Genomic DNA, 21,240 nt, shown 5'->3' with positions numbered 1-21,240 from the left:
TTCTGTCTCTCCTACTGTTGGTTCTGGTGTGCAAACTTGGCGGCTCCACAAGCTTGCTTTGAGCCTCTAAGCTATGGTCCCATCAGAGACATTCAAAAGGTTCCTTTTCCCCAGATGCTAACCTTGACATTATATTCACTTCAATGTCACTTTCTCAAAAGATTCCTCAAAAGAGTCAGATCGAAAGTCTTTAGCAGTGTCTACAGCATTTACCACATGTTCTTTAGCATACTTATAGAATGGTGACTGCTTTAAACGGTAAACTGCATTAACCAGGTACAGTTCTAAGTACTGAAGCTTCAATTAACGCTTTAAGTCCTCGCAAATCCTAAAGGATAAATTCTACTCCCATTTTGTAGACCAGAAAAACAAGGTGTGCAAGCACACAAATTATAACCATTCGCCCACGTGTTGCTGGGATAGTATCTTGCAGAAGCGCGATTAAAGTCAAGGCAGCACTTAGCTGCACTGAAGGTGTTAACTGCAAACCCACGTAATTAATCACAAGGGATGCATACACTTACACAAAAAAAAATTAGCCTCTTTAAAGTCCTAAAATTAAATACTAAAACACTCCGCTCTTGGGCACCTGAAGCATGAAAGTGTAAGGGAACCCTACTTAATCAATCTACCCAGCCCTTTCCAAAAGTTACAAGTCTAAAGCATGGCCCATGTCGCTGTAATAGCCCAAGGTCCTCTAAAGGTGATTGGAGGAGGCAGGCGTGCCAATTCACGCCAAGTAGCGGAGGAGGAACTGGGAAACAGGAGACAGCCCTCCCAGCCCGCCCCTGCCCCACGCGTAACAGAGCCAGGAGCCCGACTGCCAAGGGCGTGTCACCGCCGAGGGAGCGGGGAGCGCGGCGGCGTGGCAGAAGAAGAAACAACAGGGGACGGCCTTTGAAAGATCAGGAACACATGGGCAGGCGGGAATGGCGCTGACAGCAGCCTCCGCACTGAGGCACACGGCGTTACCTTCGCCCCAATGGCCGCCTCTAACATCTGGGCGGCCCTGCCAGGCAAGCCGCCACTGCGCAGGTGCGCCCGAGGACCAGCAGGTGGGCGGGACCACAAGACGGAAGAGCCCTTTTCTACCGACCAGTCCGGAAATCCAGCTGGCCGGAACTGCCTGGCGTTCTTACCTCCAGGCGGAACCTCAGGTTGCTCGGCAACCGGTGCGGGCGCGACTGACTCGCTCCAGGTTCCCGGGAGAAACCCTAGGGTACCAGTGACCTACTGCTGGGGCACCCTCGCGTCCCGCCCGCTTCCCCGAGAGCCGCGTCTTCTCAGGTCTCATCATCCCTGCCCTTGGCACTACTTACACGTCTCCAGCTACGAGGACTCCTTAGCCCCCACCTGCTTCAGAGCCCACCTTCACCGAAGGGGGCGCGGTTCGACCCCCAACATGGCGTCGGCGATGACAGACCGTAACCCTCGGGCGGCAGAGGCCTCAGGCACCTACACCTACACCAGCAGGCCCCGTGCCGTGGCTTGCCAGCGCCGCCGCTACCGGGACAGCATTTTGCAGCCGTGAGTGACCATAGTAGCTCCAGTAGTCTGGTCCCCGTTTTGCATCCCTTCTGCATTCCCTTGTCTACACAACTATGTGGTTAAACAGAGGCACAGCTGGTCTGAGCTATGACGTGTACACGAATGGTTATGAACACCACTAAACACCATACGGGCCATCCACATATATATTCTTTCTTAAAACACAGTTCTACCAAGTTGGTGAGTCATCACTCCATCATGCAGATGAGGAAAGTGAAGCACAGAGCATGTATCAAATGAGAGAGCCAGCCACATAAAGCTCTTCTGGGTGGAATTAGATTAGCCTTCCATGCAGGACCACAAAACATACTGCTACCCTAGTGAACGTTTGCAAATATTCAGGCAGGCCTGTATATGTAATAAAGACTACCTAGTTTGTGGTTCTCAGAGTTCTTTCTATAGGCTTCAAGTTTTAGAATAGCAGGGCTTGAGAGCACAAGCTTCATGGTAGTGGGCAACTCTACACCTTTTGCTCACCTAGAACCTTGCCTAACACATAGGAAGTTCTTAGTATAAATTGAAGTGGTAACTGAACACTTGTAACTCTCAGCCAGGCCTGGAACAGACCTATCATCCCAGAGGCAGAAGCAGTAGGATGTCTGAGTTCTTTTTTGTAACTAGTTGATTTTTATGTTGAAGTGACATGTTGACTAATTTATCAGTGTATCAAAGCAGTGCAGAGACCATACCAAAATGGGTCATGAAAGTGGTCTCTTACAAAGTACATTAATTAAGACCCTTAGCCATAAGAATGGTTGTCTTCCATGATACCCTTTAAATAAGCACATCCTGGGGGATATCATTAGCTAAGCTTCCTGGTGAGTGACGATATAAACATGTCCAAAGAGTTAGTATCTTTAGGTCAGTATGCCTCCATTCTACAAAGTCCTTAATCCGGTCACGTTAAAAAGTTTCTATATTGACCATAGTAAGTAAGTTTTCCAGATAACACATAGCTAGACCGGATGTGTTTAAAGGAAACAAAATTACAAATTATTTTGATTAGGTTATGACTGGTCTGAATCCCGGTTTTATATTTCGACATGAGAAGCCAATTTCACCAGCACAGAAGTGGGCATATCTCATTTTTTTCCCCCGAGAAAGTTAAAATTTTAAGAACAATACAAGCTAGATGTGGTTCAAGGGCTTTTGCCCTTTTGTACTCAATAAACTATAAAACAGGGCAGACTGGGGTGGCATTTGAATACAGGTTTTCTTGTTGACAGACAAGTTTTAACGGAATGAGCATCCCTAATCTGAAAACCCAAAGCTTTCTGTATGTATATGTGAGTGTCTCTTTGTGTATGTGCATGGGAGTACAGGTGTCAGTGGACCCCAGAAGAAGCCATCAGAGCCCCTGGAGCTGGAGGGGTTGTGAGCTGGCTACCATGGGTGCTGGGAACCAAACTCCACTCTGCTGCACAAGCAGTGTGGGCTTTTAACCCTTGAGCAGTCCCACCAGTCCCCAAACAGAAGGTCTCTGAGTGCCACAGTGACGTAGCAGAAAATTCCATGTAAGACATTATGGTGACTAGTCACAGTCAGAGTATAGGTACAGTAAAAATACTGTATATAATTAACTCCAGGCTATGTGTATGCAGGCATCTATGGAGCATGTTTACATTTGAGTCATTTATATGCAAATATTCCAAACTGAGGGGAAAAATCTGAAATACTTCTCGTCCCAAGTATTTCAGCTAAGAGTACTCAGCAGATTACAAACACGTAAGTACAGTTAAATTCACCGATAGGCTTATGTCCAAACCAAAATGTGGCCACCTTGTTTTACAGACCTCTTAGTGAAGAGCATGTAAACCTTCTAGTGATTATTTTTAATTCAAAGAAATGAAAAAATTGCACCATACCTTTTGTCTGACAATGACCAAATGAAGCTTAACACTATCATGGCAGACAATATTGATGGCTTCCTGGAGATATCCTCACATAATCCTCAGAACCTATGAACATACTACCTTGTGTGGTCAAACGCTCTTATCATATAGCTAAATTTCAAATGTTAAATGGGGAGATCCTGAATTGTCTTAGTGGGGCTCTGTCTCAGTGAGCCCACACAAGTGAAAAGAGACAGGAAGGCTGAAACAGAGCTGTGGGGACAGACGCAGAGGCTGAAGTAAGGCTCTGTTAGTTTCCTCTGTCTGGTTGCTATGATCAAATACCACACAGAAGCAAACCTAACAGGAAGAGTTTATTTTGGCTTCCAGGTCACGGGGATACAGTTCATCATAGCTAGGAAAGTGACATGGCTGTTGACATTGTGTTTGCAGTCACAAAGCAAATAAAGATGGCTGCTGGTATTTAGCTTGCTTTCCCCAGCCGGTGGAATGATTCCATCCACAATATCTATCCACAAACCCAGCCCTACAGAAGGTACTAGAAGGAAAACTCTACCCCAAATAGGATAATTAAACTCATAAAAACACAGGAAATAAATAATTTTGCACTATCAAAACCAAAAGAAAGGAAGAACACACACACAACCACCACCACCAACAGCAAAATAACAAAAGTTCCATCATTTTATTAGCCACTAACTAGACGGTTTAAACAAGTAGCTACAGGAAAGCAGTGAAAGAGTGCATGTTGCTCTCTTAGTAACATGAAGAGTCTCTCATCTCCTATCACATGTCCAGAGATGGGCGGGGCCTGCCAAGCTAGCAAAGGCCTCACCCTTGCCTCAGCCACTTCTCTGCCTTGTCTAAATTAGGCCTTGTCTTCTGTACTGTTTTCTAGATATATATTTGATTTATATGTCTAATCCTAATTTTAGTTCATTTTTTACATTTTCATACCAGGGATATAGATTTCCTTAGTCTAAATATACAAAGAAGTAAAGCCCTGTCCTGTAAGGTTAAACATGCAGATGGAATTGTATAACTTTTTAGTTTAGATATAAAGAGACCCTGCAGTAGGAATTGTTCTCATGTATTAAACACTGCTGTTGGGTCGCTACAGCTCTGAGAAGTAGGTGACATTGCTTTCATTTCCCGAGGTTATGCAACTAATTCGTTATAGCCACAGTCTCTATACAGACTGATTTGACAGTCCCATGGTTTCTTCTCCCTTCTAGAGTAGTTATGAGCAATTGGGGTCTTTTAAAGCCAGTCTGTGTGCAGTGCCTGCCATGTGTGTGTCAGCATGCTAGAATCCAGAGAAACACTTAAGAAAAAAAGACTATGGCATTACCCTTACATATACCAAATATTGCAAAAACCAGGCACTAAACATGTCGCTGCTACACCAAGAGAGAAACAAGGCATCCTTGGAGGACATAGAAGGCTACCATCTCTGTTGAGAATTGTGAGGGGAAGGGTGTAGAAGGATCTGAGGAAATAGCCAAATGAATTTGGTGATTAGGAGAAGAAATCACATATTCAAAACTCCCATAAAAGAGAAAGACTGAAAGAATGATGGATGGATGGATGGATGGATGGATGGATGGATGGATGGATGGATGCAAAAGGAAAGAAGTCAAGTCTGTTTGAAGACTCTGAAAGACCAGTGTAGCTAGGAAACAGGGAGGACGGGAAGAGAGACCCACATAGGCATGGGAACAGGCAGGGGCAGGATGTGTGAAGGCAGCCAGAGAGGCTATGGTCAACTTTCCCTTTTATGCTAGTGGTACTGGGAGCAGAGAGGTCAGAGGAGGAGGTAAGGTGATAGCTGTGGGCAGGAGGTTAAATTGTCCTCATCGTTGGTTTTCAGCTTGTAAAGGTAAAGTACCCTTATAGAAACAACAGGAGCTAAAGGTAGATGAATAAAGACAGTAATTATCCCCTGCTCACTTTTGTGTCTTCACTGCTGAGCAATTGTCTGGTGTTCCTCTTGGTATTCATATAAATGGCCATATACAGAAGAGACTTCTTCCTAAAGTAAAATTAAAGTAGTATATATTATTCTGCACTTAGTGTTGTCCCCATATTAAATAAGCTTTAAATCTATTTTTCTATTATTTTCTTTTTTGTACATGAACATACATATTCAAAAAAAAAGCATCCATTCGTGCCTCAAGTATTCTTATGCCTTAATCCCCTTTCTGCCTGTCATTAAGGCAAACCATGTTACCCATTTTGTATGCATTTTTCTGTTCTTCTTTTCAGGCTCACATATTTATATTCAAATTCATGGCTTCTTATTGTGGACACACACAACACCTCTGTGTGTTTGTGTGTGTGTGTTACTGAACTTTCTATCACTGAATAGATAATAAGAAAACTAGCAGAGGAGGGAGAGGATTTATTTTAGCCAACAGAAGGAAGCTATGTGAGGAAACAGAGATGCTCACTTCATGGCAGCCAGGAATCAGAGGAGAAAATAACAGGAGGAGTCAGCGCCAGGACATACCCTCAGTGTCATACTCCTAATGACCATTAACTATCCATTAAAGCCAGCTTCTTACCTTCCACTTCTCCACAGTCTGTTCAAATTTTGAATCCACCAGTGGCCTAAATTATTGATTGAGTCAGAGCTCCTGACCTAATCATCTCTGGAACATCACAGACACCTAGAAGTCACTAATCTCCTAGGTGTCTCTCAATCCAGCCAATCAAGTCGGCAATCAAGGTGAACCATCACAGTTCTCACAGCAGCAGTACATGCACAAGGCTGAACCTCTTCTGCCTTCCTAATAATTGGAGTGCTCAGTAGTTTTCCGTAGTATCACGGTAATGCGGAGTACAGGTGTAACCATCATTCTTCAAACATTGCACTGTTGATAGATACTTGCTTTGCATCTAGCTGTTGCTACAGAGAATGAGGTTTGGCAGACAACTGTATGTACTGGGCCTTTTACTTCTATGATGCAGGTTCTTAGGAATGTGATCGTTAAGCCAATAAACCTGTCCTCCCAAGAATATTTAAACAAATGCATTACATTCTTATCAGTACTTGGTACCATGGTTTTGTTGTTTTGATAGTGTCAACCTGTATTTTCCCTTATTTTAATTCATAGTAAGAGGCATTAACCAAGTTAATACTACTTGGACCATCTCTCTTCTAAAACATCACTAGTTTAGTAGATGTAGGATACATTGAGGAAGAAATGTTGTTCCAATCAGTTAAGAGGGTTTTTTTGGCCATCCAGGTAAAAGATAGTGATGGCCGTGAGCACTGGATGGCTGTGAGCAGAGTGCAGGATGGAGTTAGTAACTGTCGTTAGCTGTAGGGAGAGGGAAGAGGAAGAGTCATAGATGATTCCCACCATTCTTGAGTAAGGGACAGCTGTCAGCTGTGGCTATCGGCAGCATTAATGAAATGGGAATCATGAGAGAAGGGTAGTCCAGTTTGAATTTGCCTTCTAGACATCCCTGGAGTTGAGAGTGCTTAACGAAAAATAAAATAGAATTGGTGTGTTGATTATAACCAAAGCTTTGCACATGGAGGACATAGATCATCTAAGGCAGGGGTTCTCACACTTTGAGTCACAACTCCTACCAAGAGGTGGGGTGGGGTGGAGAAGGTACATGTGAGACATTTACATTACAATTCATAACAGTAGCAAAGTTACAGTTACAAAGTAACAAGGAAGTAATTGTATGGCTGGGGTCCCTACAGCCTGAGGAAGTGGATTAAAGGGTTGCAGCATGAGGAAGGTTAGAAGCACTGCTCTAGGACAAGAGAGAGCTGAGCCTTTAGGAAGTACAGATAAGTAGCTGGGAAACAGCCAGAAGTTAGACTGTGGGGCTAGAAAAGAGAGCACTGCCACACAGGAGCGTCCACCCAGCCTCAGTCCAAGCAGCATGGACAGAAAAGCGTGTTGTATGCTCACGCTCAGGAGATGCTTCAGTGTGCCTCAGCAGCTCAGCCCCAGGTGGGATAGCTGTCATGAGTATAGGTGAGGATGGGCCTCACCGCTATATACAGAAGAGCACTGAAGGGCTCCAGAGCAAAGCTGGCTTTCTTTTTAACACTTGATTCTTATATTAAGTGTGCATTTCAGTCCCTGAGTAGAGCATTCTTAGTCTTTTAGGACAGACTCCAATTTATTGAGCCCTTTTCACAGTTACTGAATAGTCTTCAGTATTTACAACCTAAACCAGCTCTGTGTCTTACTAGCAAGGGAGTCTGGACAGACCATTTCTGTAGGAGTAATAGTTCCCAACATGAAATTATTGTAAGTAATAAATTTTTAGCTGGGTGGTAGTGGAGCATACCTTTAATCCCAGCACAGAGAGGCAGAGACAGGTGGGTCTCTGAGCCTGGTCTATAGAAAGAGTTCCAGGACAGCCAAGGCCACACAGGGAAACTATTACATGAACCATAGCTCTGTCTCCATATTTTATGGACTGTACTATTTCCTTTGTACATTTTTAGATGTTTGTATTTTACCATATATGTATGGGTGTTTGTCTGCATGTGTGTGTGTACACAGTGCCAAAGATACACGGTTTCATGAAACTGGAGCTAACACTGGGAACCAACAGGCTCTTCTGAAAGAGCAAGTGCTCTGAAAGGCTAAGCCATCTATCTCCCCAGCCCCTGTAAGATGTTTTTTATCTAAATTCTTTTGTAACAGGTTGACTTAATGGATATATATGCTCTACTGTTCACTTAGAATTTTCTGTTTTATAGAGTTGAAGAATCTATGAATTATGGGAACATCATGTATGACAGAAGGGTGATCCGAGGCAACACCTATGCATTGCCCACAGGACAGGTGGTAAGCACAGAGTGGCTGGCTTAGTTTAGTCCTGTTGTTGTAACAAACACTGTGACCAAAAGCATCTAAAAAGGGAAAAGGTTTATTTGGCTTACACTTCTGGGTCACAACCCATTGTTGAGAGAAGTCAGGACAGGAGCTGAAGCAGAAATTGAAGCAGAAACCATGGAGAAATGTTTCCATCTGGCTTGCTCAGACAACTTTCTTACACAACCTAGGGATGGTGCCTCCCACAGTGGGCTGAGCCCTTCACATCAATCATTAGTCAAAACAGTCTGATGCAGACCAGGCCACAGGCAAATCCAATCTGAGTAGTTCATCCTCCGTTGAGCTTTTCTCTTCCCAGGTGACTCTGGATTTGTGTCAAGTTGACAATGAAAACTAACCTGGACAGTGGTCTAACACAGCTTTCATTTTATTGTGGTGAAGATCAGTTGTACATTTGTGTCAGATTTTAATCTGTTACCTAAAACGTTTATAAAATGAAATAGAAATAAATTACTTGAAGAATGAATTTTTTAAAGACATAGAAGCTGGAGGTGTGGGCCATGATAAAGCAGTTGCCTAACATGTGTAAGGACTTCATTTCAGTCCCCAACACTGCCCCTCAAGTATGTGTGTACGTATGTTAATACATATGTATGCGCATATGTGTGTAATGTGTGTATATTATGTGTGTATGTATGTATCGTGTATATGTATGTGCATGTGTATGTGGATCCATCAGTACTTGCAGGAGTTACTGTTTGATGGCCCAGAGCTTCAGTTACAGACGAGTGAACAGTCTGAGGGTGAGGGTGAGTGGTGCTGGTCACAGTGGTGTGGGCGTGCTCTGCCGTAGAGCTGTATACACAAGGATGTGTATACGGTGGCTCCAGTTCATTGACTCTGCTGTTCTTTTTGCAGTGTACTAAACACCCTGTTTTCTGTAGTCTGCTCTAAGAGTAAGTCCTTTCACCAGCTGGTATATTTCCCAGCATGAACGAAGGAAAGTAGGAACTTTTATATTATACATATTTTCCACAATTATAAATAATTACCATAATAAATCCTATTTTGTTTTTATTCAACAGATTTTAGTGGACCTTCTAAAAGATTCTAAACTTTGACTTTGGATTTTTGTACTAAATTGTTGCAAATCAATTTAAGCAATTTACAGATACCACTAGTGTGAGGCCACACTGGCTGGCGTCTGACACATTTAGTTTTGTTTAGATTGTCTTACCCTCTACTACTGACATTATTTAATCTAAAATATGAATTATGTATCTTTTCTTTACACACTCAAAATCACAACACAGGACTCAGCGTTGTTTTTGATTGGTTGTTACTGTTGTTATTTTGGGGGATGGAGGTTCTTGAGAGGGGTTGGAGGGGCTATATGTTTGTTTGGTTTGGTTTTTTTGACACAGAGTTATTTTGTGTAGCCCTGGCTGTCCTAGAACTCACTCTGTAGACCAGGCTGTCCTGGAACTCAGAGATCTGCCTGCCTCTGCCTCCTGAGTGCTGGGATTAAAGGTGTGCACCACCACCGCTGGGCTAGGACTGTGCATTTTTAAAAATTATTTATTTAATGTATATGAGTACACTGTGGCTGGCCTCACACACACAAGAAGAGGGCATCAGATCTCATTACAGATGGTTGTGAGCCACCATGTGACCATGTGATTGCTGGGAATTGAACTCAGGACCTCTGGAAAAAGCAGTCAGTGCTCTTAACCACTGAGCCATCTCTTCTGCCCTACCTACATGTTTTTTTTTTTCAAAACAAACAAGCTTCTCTAAACAGTGTTGGTACAGCCAGCTCAGGAAGAGTCCATGTATGAGATCTAAACATATTGTGCCACTTTAGCAGTGTAGTGAGCACAGTATACCTAGAACAAATGTAAACAAGTAAATAACCCTTTAAAAATATCTTTAATCAAATAATCAGCATCTTACTACAAAAATCTGCCCTAAAACTTCCTGTTCCTCCTCCTTAAGACTGAAAATGTCCTAAGACACATTCTCAGAAACTCTGAAAGACTCAAGCATGGAAGGCTGCAGCTGGCCAGGGACTTTGAGACTCAGTTGAAAAGCAGCATACGCATGTGTTTTCATGCTTCCATTCTGCCTCTCCCACATCATGCTCAGGATGCTGGAGAAGCCCATGCCACCCACAGGCACAACCTCAAGGAGAGAAGGGCAGGCCTGCAGACCCATACTTCAGCCAGACACTGAAAGAGAAGCTGTCACAGTGTCAGTGAGACTGGGCCACATAGGCACCACTCCCACCTCACAGACAGTAAAACAATGCAAATCGCACATACATAGCAGATGAGTACAACTCCAGCCCCTACTCCCCCTGCTGAGGCACTGTCCACACAAGGAGAGCAGGAGCTGGGTTCCACCCTCACTCAGCCACCCACACACGTTTATGCCCTACTTTTTCTGAGTGCTGGTAAGAAAACCAGCAGGGAGTTAAGTTTTTATTCTGTCAAAGAGAAACAACATAGCCCCATCCAGACTCAGCACCACTACACCACCACCCAGGACCACTAAGGTGGCATGAAAGCCTCTCGGGGAGTGACATACACCTACTGCAATGAGAACGACTTCCTACTGAAAAGATTGAGGAGGGTGTGAAGTCTTACCATGTAAAGCTCCAAACCTCTATAATAAAGAGTTGATTTATCGGGGCTGGGGATTTAGCTCAGTGGTAGAGCGCTTACCTAGGAAGCGCAAGGCCCTGGGTTCGGTCCCCAGCTCCGAAAAAAAAGAACCAAAAAAAAAAAAAAAAAAAGAGTTGGTTTATCATAAAAACCAAGGTAGTCTCTTATGAGATAAACAATCAAAATGACCGCACATGACAACTAACATGTGGGGACTGTGAGACTTCTAAAGTAGTCAGAAATATTTTCACCAGAAGTGAAAAATTATGAATAATGTATGCCAATGAATAAGCAACTTAACAGAGAAATAGGGAATACAAAAATGAACCGCATGGAATCTGTAAAACTAAAAACTAAAATATCCAGGATAAGAAGTTCATTACAGTCAGCAATACATCGGGGATGTTGCTAGAAGTAGTGGGCTCGGAAGAAAAGAAACCATATGGAACAGAAGATAGTTGAATAAATAATGCTTGATAATTCCACACACTTAGCAGCTGACTTAGATTGAAGAGATTCAAGAGACTAAGTAACACACCAAGCCACATCAGAATCTAACTTTCAGAATCTAAAAGGTCTTGAAAGGAGCTGAAGAGAAATGTAGTGTTAACTGAAAAATAATCTCTGTTGTGCTAGCAGGTTTCCTGTGGTGAACTTTAATTGGCCAATGTCAAGCTATTAATCTGAGCTCAAGGCTTTTGTTCCAGGAGGCCATGCAATGATTGAGAGTGACCACCGCATATTCAGAGCAAACATTGAATCTCCCCTATAAAGGAAGCAGCAGGAAGGCGGGGTGTCTGACTGGCTAGGTGGAGCTGGGCCTTTTTTAACCAGTCACTGGATAGAGCCATTCAGATGCAAGGTGAAAGCAGCTTAAAGTACCTGAGCCCTGAAGGTCAGCCTAATTAAAAGTGGATGCCGGAGGGGACTGCACCTCAGTGATAGAGAACTGGGTGAATGGGCAGCAGGCCCTGGACTTGATTCCTACCTCTGAAAAACAGAAATGCCGATTCTACATGAAACCATAAGCACTTACAATGCCCATAGAAATGCAAGAAAAAGAATGTAGAGAAATTTAAAACAGTGAACAAAAAGAAAACAAAAATGGCAGTCTACACCCTATCATCTGATATGGTCTTATCAATGATCTTGTTAAACATAAATGGTCTAAATAAAACAGTTAGAAGTTGGAAGAGATTATAAACACGATCCAACTATAATCTGTATGTAAGAAAAATCCCTTTAATTATAACGTCAAAAGTAGAAGGAAGAAGATATAATATGCAAACATTAATTCTTAAACTTTGTGTATATACTGAGTGTAGGTGTCATTGAAGGCTAAAAATACCAGGTCTGGAGCTGGAGCATGGTTTCAAGCTACCTGAGAGAATGGTACAATTTAATTACAAATAAAATACACAATGTAATTGGACACTTTTACTCAATATATCAAAAATACAATGCAGAGAAATAGTATTAAAAGCTATAAGAGGAAAACAACTCACCCAAAAAGACAGACATATCAGAAGAACTTCAGATCTTTTCTCAGTTCTAATGCTTCACTTCGGTTAGAGCTAACAATTCAATTTTCTGTGCTGATAGTCCAGCCAGGAGTGGCTCTGCCTATTGATCTCAGTGTTTGTGTCTGCCCTAGCATATGTCTGTTCATCCTGAATGAAGCTACTACTATCGGTGAACCATGTTGTCTTTGCATCCATCGAAGGGGTATCTCTGGTCTGGATGTGGGCCAGGATTCTGAGCAGTCATGCAGTGGCCCTTCAAGATCTGGATCAGGCATCAGGGTAGCTGGGTTTAGGGCAGTTGGGGCCTAACTGAAAGATTATTCTAGGAAGGTTTAAAAGGAGAGATTGGTAATGAGTCATTCTGGCATTGGTGAGCCATCAATTAGGGGTAGGGGAGGGCTGTTTAAGTACCCCTTCAGTAGCATTTGGCCCAATGACAGTTTATCAGCATCCTTGACCAAGAGGGCCATTGCAGCTATGATGCGTAAGCAAAGGGGCCAACCTCTGGTCACTGTGTCTAATCTTATTGAGAGGTAAGCCACTAGTCAGCACCAGGCCCAAGAGTCTACAGCAATACCCCTTTTGTTACCCCAGATATCTCATCCATGAAGAGGTGAAAGGACTTAGTTACATCTGGCAATCCCAAGGTGGGTGCAGAAATGAAAGCCTTCTTTAAGACAGCGAAGGTTTTGTAATGTTCTTCCATGTAGGGGAAGGTGCTGATTCCCTGATTTAATTGTTTTAATTGTGTCAATAAAGAAGGCTAGAGCCAGTCACTGGGCAAAGAGTAAAGGTGGGACTTCTGGATCCCAGGAGTAAGAGGAAACATGGGAAAGGAAGCTTTTTGTCCGTGCTTTGGGACAAGAAGCAGATAAGCACACAACAACCACGTAAGGTCTTGGGGTAGCTAGAACTCATGGTCTCTGCCACCAGCGGGTGGCTGGTATAGGCTGGCTGATAAGGTTAGGGCAGGAGATTCTGCACCCAGCAATCGGGCTGTCTGGCAAGTTCTAAGATAATAAAGTTGTCAATGTTTTCCTTCCACAGAGCAAAGGTGGGCAGGGAAAGATAGTAGCTGGGTTGCCAATGGCAAGCCAGGAGGAGCTGGGAACGTGATGACAGTTCCCAGAAAAGGCAGAAGTTGGCCGTTGGTGGAGCTAAGCCAGAAGAGTGGGCCGTGGTCCTAGGCAAAGGAATCAGCATGTTTTTAACATTACACACAACACCTCCATTCATACAAAGTTCTCAGGAGGCTCTTTGGTGGTCTTACACAGTGGTTTAGCTATTTCTGCAAAGTGGAGGCTCAATAGCCCAAATTTCCCCGAGCCTCCAAGAGGTCTTTCAGGCATTCTTGCTTGATCTCTGCTGCCACAAGAAGATCATCTACATACTGCAAAAGAGTCAGGTTAGGGTACTGGGTTCTGTACTCACTCAAATCTTTGTGGAGCACCTCATCAAATATTAGGTGGGTTCTTAGATCCCTGGAGCAGACCAGTCCAAATCAGCTGTCCGTTAATCCTGAGTTCGGGATTGTGCCATTCAAAGGCAAAGAGCTCTTGGCTCTTGGATGCCAAGGGTAAGCTGAAGAAAGTATCCTTTAAATCCAGCACTATATACCATTGACACTCAGGAGGAACTGCACTCAGGACAGTAGGGATTAGGGACTGTTGGGTGGATGTCCATAACCTGCTTGTTTACCTCTCTTAAGTCTTATACCAGTCTATAATCATTAGTTCTGGACTTCTTGACTGGCAGGAGGGGGTATTCCAGGCCGACTGACATGGTCTCAGGATCCCCACATTTAATAACCTTATACTGATAGGGGGTGGCTATACCTACCTTAGCAATCAGGGATGTGGGGTACTGCTAGATCCATATAGGCTCAGCCCCTGGTTTGAGCTAAATCCAAATTGGGGTCTGATGATTAGCCGTCCCGACTCTTCCTGTCTCTGCTGAAGCATTGAGGAAGTGATCTAGCCAAGTAGTAATTTCATCCTCTGAGGTGGGGAGGAGACCAAACAGCCAGTATTATTCTGCTTGAGAGGTGGTCAGGCCATGAATAGGCTTCCCTCTAAATCTAATAGTTTAGCTCCTTCTGGAAAGAAGTGTAGTTGTGCCCTCATTTTTGTCAACAAATCTCTCCCCAATACAGGGTAAGAGCATTCAGGTATAACAAGGAATGAGTGTGTTACCCTGCCCAAGTCCACTGTTCTTCTGATAGTCCATGAGTATTGTTTAATTCCTGTTGCCCCTTGGACCCAGGATTTGTTTGAAGAAACTTTACCCTCAGGCTTCAGCAAGACAGAATTTTGGGTTCTGCTGTCAACAAGAAAACTGGTAGGTTTCCCTTCCACTTTTAAGTTACCCTAGGCTCAGGGAGGGGATCTGAATGCTATCCCCCCATTCTTCATCTTCTAAGGACAGGGTTTGGATAGACTACTTCTTCTTGGGGCATTCCCTGGCCCAGTGGCCCTTCTCCTTACAATAGGTACATTCTTTGTTAAGTGAATTCTCGATCCTTAGGGGTCCCCTTACCTCTTCCTTCAAAAGCTATATATTTTAGGCATCTCTTACAGTCTTCTAGTTTGGTTGTGGCTACCAACAGGGTCTTTGCCGGGTCATGAGTTTGTTGCCTCTGTCCTCTCATTTGCTTCTCCTCTGCAGTCTCTCTTCCATTAAACACTCTTTCTGCCACTATCACTAAGTCCCTCGGACTCTTTCCTCCTGCTCTCAACCCTCTGGATCTTTCTCTTGATGTCTGATGCTGCCTGGTTAATAAAGGCTAGAGCTGCTGCTGCTGCTACCTTGTTTCTGCTGATTCAAAGTCCATGGGAGCAATGTCAGAATGCTTCCCTGACCCTCTCTAAGAAAGCTGCATTTTCTCCCTGCCTAATGTCAAACACTTTGGCCAGATTTGTGGGCCATCTGTGGCCGCCTTGAGACCTGCCAGCCAATCCTGATGGTAGACCATGAGCCTCCTCTTACCTTCAATGCTGTTAAATCCCAGGCTGGGTGAGTTAGGGGAAGCAAGCATCAATAGCTGCTTGGCTACTGGCCAGCTCCCCTGGGGGGCCTGGATCCAGCTTCCTGGCCTCTGCCTGGATTCCCTCTCTTTTGTGGTAAGAGAATGTGCAAACTTTGTTGACAATCATCCCAAATGGTCTGGTGGGTGAAGAGAACTGTTCTAAGAGATTGTAGATCTCTGGGATTGTCTGAAAAGGGAAGAATTCTAAGTTCTCCAGTTATAAAGGTCACTGGTGGCAAAGGGACAATAGTGATAAGGTTGGTTCTTTTGTTCATCAACCAACCAAGCTGTACTCAAGAGCAGGATGACAGACTCTGGTGCAAGAGGCATCCCCATCAGCTTTGTGTCCCTGTAGCAGGTCCCCTTCCCCCTGCCTGTGATGGGACAGCCTGTTGCAGAGTGGCCTGTAGTGGCTGCCATTCCACCCGAGGGGTTAATTGAGGTGGGGGTGGGAAGATAACATCCTCCTCCATTCCTCCTTGGAGGACCAGGTAGGGGGTGGTGCAGAAGAGATGAATGATCCGGAATGTCTTCCTTTGTATCCTTGGCCTTTTTGGTAGCCAAGGCAAGAACTTTTGCCTGTTGTCTGAGAGAAAAGGTTTAAGCAAGAGGGTGGGTCTTCCCCTCACTAGGAGATCTCACCAAACCACCACATAAGGTATTTGGTCCAAGTGACCAAATTTGGGTTTGAAAATGACTTTCTCAATCCCTTGGACTAATCTCAGGTCAAAGGATCCTTCTGGGAGCCAGTTGCTGTTGAAAATGGACCATCCTGACCTGCAGAGTGTGGTCAGTTTATCTTCCTTAGTAATGATGGAGAGATTCCCCCCCCCCAATATCATTAAAATGGCCAAGGAGCAGTTCTAATGGGGTTGAAGGTGCTTTCCTATGTTAATACTTCCATTAAAATCACCTCGTAATAATAAACACAAATATAACACATGAAACACTAATTCCTCCTTTCCCCTTTCAGGCAGAAACAAGAAACAACCAGAAAGTGGCACTCTTAAGCAAAAGACACTCATCCCTCATCCCTTCCTCTCTGTCAGATAGCACACACATACACAAGTCTGACCTTTTCTCTCATCAGTCAGAAGAGAGAAATAATCAATATGTAGCACTCACACATAAGAAAAGAAACGTGTCCCTTCATCAGGAAGAGACAAAAGTAATCAGATTGGTGAGGCACCTTTGGCTCTTGGAGCCCATGCCCACCCCATGTCGAGGCTCAGGACATCTCCTGGCCTGAAAGCCACAGCCCCCTGACTCATTCGTCTTAACTACAACCTGGCCACAGATACAGATTCAAGGCCTTTTTCTAGAATTACAAATGTCTCATGTCTCAGAATTCACGAACAAAGCACAGCCCATGATGCTGCACAGATGCTCAGTACACAAACCTCCTAAGTGTGGGCCAAACTGCTTACACCATGCACAGACCACATGGACAGATTTAGTGTGGGGATGGACAGAAAGCAGGAAGTTTATCATTGTGATGCAAACACAAATATAGACAGACCTAGATTGGATTTGTCCTCATTGAGACCCTCCAAATTAGTAGTTCTGAAAGCCCTGGGGAATTTCCCAGCCAATGCACCAAAATGTAGTACTAAGGAAGTGTTTGCAAACCCTGAAAGACCAGTCAGGAGCCAATTCGATGCAATCACACTGTATTGGCTGGTTTTGTATGTCAACTTGACACAAGCTGGAGTTAACACAGAGAAAGGAACCTCCCTTGAGGAAATGCCTCCATGAGATTCAACTGTAAGGCATTTTCTCAATCAATGATTAAGGGTGAGAGGGCCATTTCAGGTGGTGCCATCCCTGGGCTGGTAGTCCTGGCTTCTATAAGAAAGCAAGCTGAGCAAGCCAGAGGAAGCAAGCCAGTAAGCAGCATTCCTCTATGTTATCTGCATCAGCTCCTGCCTCCAAGTTCCTACCCTTTGTGAGTTCCTGCCCTAACTTCCTTTGGTGATGAACAGCAATGTAGAAGTGTAAGCTGAATAAACCCTTCCCTCCCCAACTTGCTTCTTGGGCATGATGTTTTGTACAGAAACCCTGACTAAGACACACACCAGGGTCTTTATTCGAGCTAGCTTGGGCTTAACTCACTGCCAACCCACAGGACAGTTCCAGTGAAGAAAAAACCCTGAACATTCATCGAGACAAGGTTTTATAGAAAGCAGCAAACGAGGGGTGAGTGTCTCTAACCTGGCAAGCATCTAGTCGGGGGCCTTTAGCATCATTGGCTGGTGCTGGGAACCATACCGTAAACTTAACTTCTGCTTCCCTCATGATTGGTGGTGGTTAGGCAGGGGGTGGGCTTGTAACCTGGAGGGGCAGATTTGTTAGGAATTAACCTGGAAACTGGTGCTAAATGCTGGATTTGAGGGTGGGGGATAACCTGGAGATGCAGGTATTGGGTAGCCTAGAAAGTGGAGCTAGTTCAGGTTTTGTTGGGGAGAGGTAACTTGGAAACTGATGCTGGGTACTGTCCTGTTAGTTTACTTGAGTTTAAACTTAGGTCAAGTTTGCTAATATGGCATCTGAACCCAAAAAATTTTGTCTCTCAATCCCTCATCAGCAACTCCAAAGGCCAGGAAGCATGGCTGATACTTTAAACCCTGAAAGACATAACTTCCAGCCAAGGTTGTTGTCTCCAGGACATCTGTCTTCCAAGGCTATGATGAAATCAGGACATTGGAGGGCAATCCATCACTTGAGAAGCTACTTAAAGAATGCTCTACTCAGTGGAGGAAGACAGTCTGAGGAAAAGGGAATCTTACATCAGAAATAGATTAACAAAGGAATCTATCGTGTCCAACACAGTAAACAAGAAATCCCCAACACCAATCAATAAAAACATCAATCCAACAAAACAGGCATTAGTAGACATCTCTCAATAACTCCATATGCAAATGATCCAAATCACTAGAAAAGAGCTACAGGCTGGCTGATTGGGTTAAAAATTATTTCTACTATCTGTTATATCCAAGAAAAAGCTCACTGCTGAGAGTCTAGAACCAAAGAATGAAGTCAGTTTAAGCAGAAGCCAAAAATAAGCTGGCACAGGTGGCTTTTTTGGCATGTGATAAAGCCAACTGCAAACCAAAGAAGAGATAAAGAAGGCCACTGTACATTAATGAGGGAATGGCCCACCAAGATCAACACTTATAAATACACATGTCAAATGTTTTGTAAAACAAGTACAAATGAGCACAAAAGGCCTCATGGATCCTGCTACAATAAGAATAGATGGTCTCAGTACCCCATTCTCATCTTTAGATAGGCTATTAAAACTAAAAATTAACCAACTCCAGGGTTAAACTGTACCATAGATCAAACAGATCAAACATTGACAGAATATTCCAACCAACAAAATGAAATGTGCACTTCCTCTAGCAACCCCTGGACTTTTTCTGAAGTGGACCACATTCTAGATCACAAAGAAAGAATAAATACAAAAAAGAGGTGCTTTTCAATGATATGACTCGTTTAGAACGTGTTCTTAAAGCTATAATTTACCTCTCTAATTTCTGTGCCATCTGATCTATTATGTTTTAAATTATTGCCTTTTGTAATGTTCATACATTCATTAAATTAGACATTTTTTAAATATTTATTTATTTATTTATTTCATGTACTGTCTCTGACTTCATACACACCAGAAGAGGGCATCAGATCCCACTACAGATGGTTGTGAGCCACCAAGTGGTTGCTGGGAATTGAACTCAGGACCTCTGGAAGAGCAGTCAGTGCTCTTAACCGCTGAGCTATCTCTCCAGCCCCTAAATAAAGCATTTTTAAATAATAAGACAATACAAAAGAATCAAAATAATTTTTATTCCTTATCAGATCATAGTGGAATAAAAGGGGAAAAACCCTACTGAAATAAATTCTCAACGACTGAACAATATACTGTTGAATACCCCAGATGCACTGTAGAAATCAGGGTGGCAGTTATGAGAGGAGGTTTATAACTAAATTAGATCGAGAGACTGGACATGGTAGCATGTATCTGTAGTCCCAGCATTTGAGAGGCTGAGGCCAGAGGAGCACCACGAGTTAAAGTTCAGCTTTGACATACATAGGGAGTTCCATGCCAACCTGGGTTACAAAGTAAAATGCTTGTCTCAAAACAACAACAGCAACAATCAGAGATCTCAAATAAGTGGCCTAATGATGTGCCCCAAGAATGAGAAGAACAAGAACAAGCCAAAGCTAAAAGCAGGAAGTGACAAGAAACAATAAAGACCAGGTTAGAGGTCAGTGAAGGAGACTCCATTCACCCAAAGTTTTTGCAAGGACAGACAAGATTGACAGGCTCTAACCAAACTAACCAGAAGCGAGAGAAAAGCTAATTAATAAAGCTATTGGTAAAAGTGGGAGTTTACAAACTCCAGATAATCATTGGGGAATACTTTGAAAACATATGTTTTTTGTTTTGCTTTTTTTAATGGAAACTCTTGGTTCTGAAGAGAGCAGTGGCTAATCTTCCAGAGGACCTGTTTTTAGTCATGGTATATAATCTTTTAAATATGTTGTTGAATAAGATTTTCAAGAATTTTACTGGGAAATGTGTCTGTGTTCATCAGGGAAATTGATTTGTAGTTTGCCTCTGTGTGTCCTCATATGGCTTTGGCCTTGGGACCACACTGCCTTTCTAGCACAGATGTAATATTCCTCCATTGTGTTTGTAGACAACTTTGAGGAGTATTGAAAGACCCTAAAAACTATTTGTTTAGTTTGTGTTTCCAGCACCGACATGGCAGCTCACAATCATATGTAAGTCCAAGTCCAGAGGTCTAAAGCCCTCCTCTGGCTTCTGAAGGCACTGGGCAATTACATGATGCCCAGGCACACATGCATGCAAAATATACACACAGATATATAGATATAGATACAGATAAAATTAAAGTGAAATAATGGGAAATCTAGAAAAATGGATAAAAACACAAATGACCTACCAAAGTTAAGTCACAAAGAGATGAGTAACTTACCCAGACCCATAACAAGTAATGAGTTTAAACCAGTAATAAAGTTTCCCCAAAGAAAAGGTAAAGGATAGATGCAGTCACTGCCAAATTGTCCCAAACCTTGAAGAAAGAGCTGAGCAGTGCTCTCCAAAGCAGTTACAGCATAGGAAGACAATCATACCTGCTCTAGAAAACTGGTGTTTCCTGGTGCCAGAGCCAGGGGAGGACATGGCAAAGAAACAAAACTACAACCAATACAAACCAGTTTCCCTGATGAACACACATGAACTCCCATGATTCGTATTCAGCAACATATTAAAAAAGATGTGCCTGTGACCAAGGTGGTTTCATCCCACGGAAGCAAGATTGACCCACAGATGCAAATGATTGCCATAGATGGATGTGTGAACAGAAAGCAGGAGATAACTGTGTACAGAGAGCCCCTGTGGTAAGTGCTCAGCTCCTGCCTGATGAACAGGAGAGCACCCAAAGCATAATAAACATGCACCCAACAGGACCCTAAATGGAGAAACACCGAAAACATTTCCTCTAAAATCAGGAGCTAGGCCAGTACATCCACTCTTATTCAATATAATACTCAATATCTTACCTAAAGCATAAAGCAAGAGAGAAACAAAAAGAACATGTGCAGGAAAGGAGCAAGTCAAAGTTTCCCATACTTCAGAGACCCTAATGATGCCCCCAGAGACCTGATAAACACTTTCAGCATAGTACCAAGATACAAAATCAACAACTACCACTAAAATCAAAATCAACACAACAATAACAAACTTACAGAGAAAGAAATCAGGAAAAACTTCCATTGACAGTAGCTTCAAAG

The 21,240-nt window shown here is 43.3% G+C and overlaps 1 protein-coding gene across 6 annotated transcripts in view; it reads left to right on the top strand.

Moving 5' to 3' along the window:
• The first annotated feature begins 776 nt into the window (after positions 1-776).
• The window catches only part of Rsph3 (radial spoke head 3), a 52,237-nt gene continuing 31,773 nt past the window's right edge, over positions 777-21,240 (top strand). For 3 of the 6 annotated variants that reach the window (XM_087567637.1, XM_087567632.1, XM_087567638.1), the window contains exons 1-2: positions 780-1,527; positions 8,137-8,224. In XM_087567637.1, coding sequence (XP_087423763.1) covers positions 983-1,527; positions 8,137-8,224 — 633 coding nt within the window. In that variant the 5' untranslated portion in view covers positions 780-982. 6 annotated transcript variants of the gene reach the window in all.

The sequence above is a fragment of the Rattus norvegicus genome, chromosome 1 (assembly GCF_021556685.1).
Source record: "Rattus norvegicus strain SHRSP/BbbUtx chromosome 1, alternate assembly SHRSP_T2T, whole genome shotgun sequence".
Classification (NCBI taxonomy): domain Eukaryota; kingdom Metazoa; phylum Chordata; class Mammalia; order Rodentia; family Muridae; genus Rattus; species Rattus norvegicus.
This window is presented reverse-complemented; position numbering and strand designations above follow the sequence as displayed.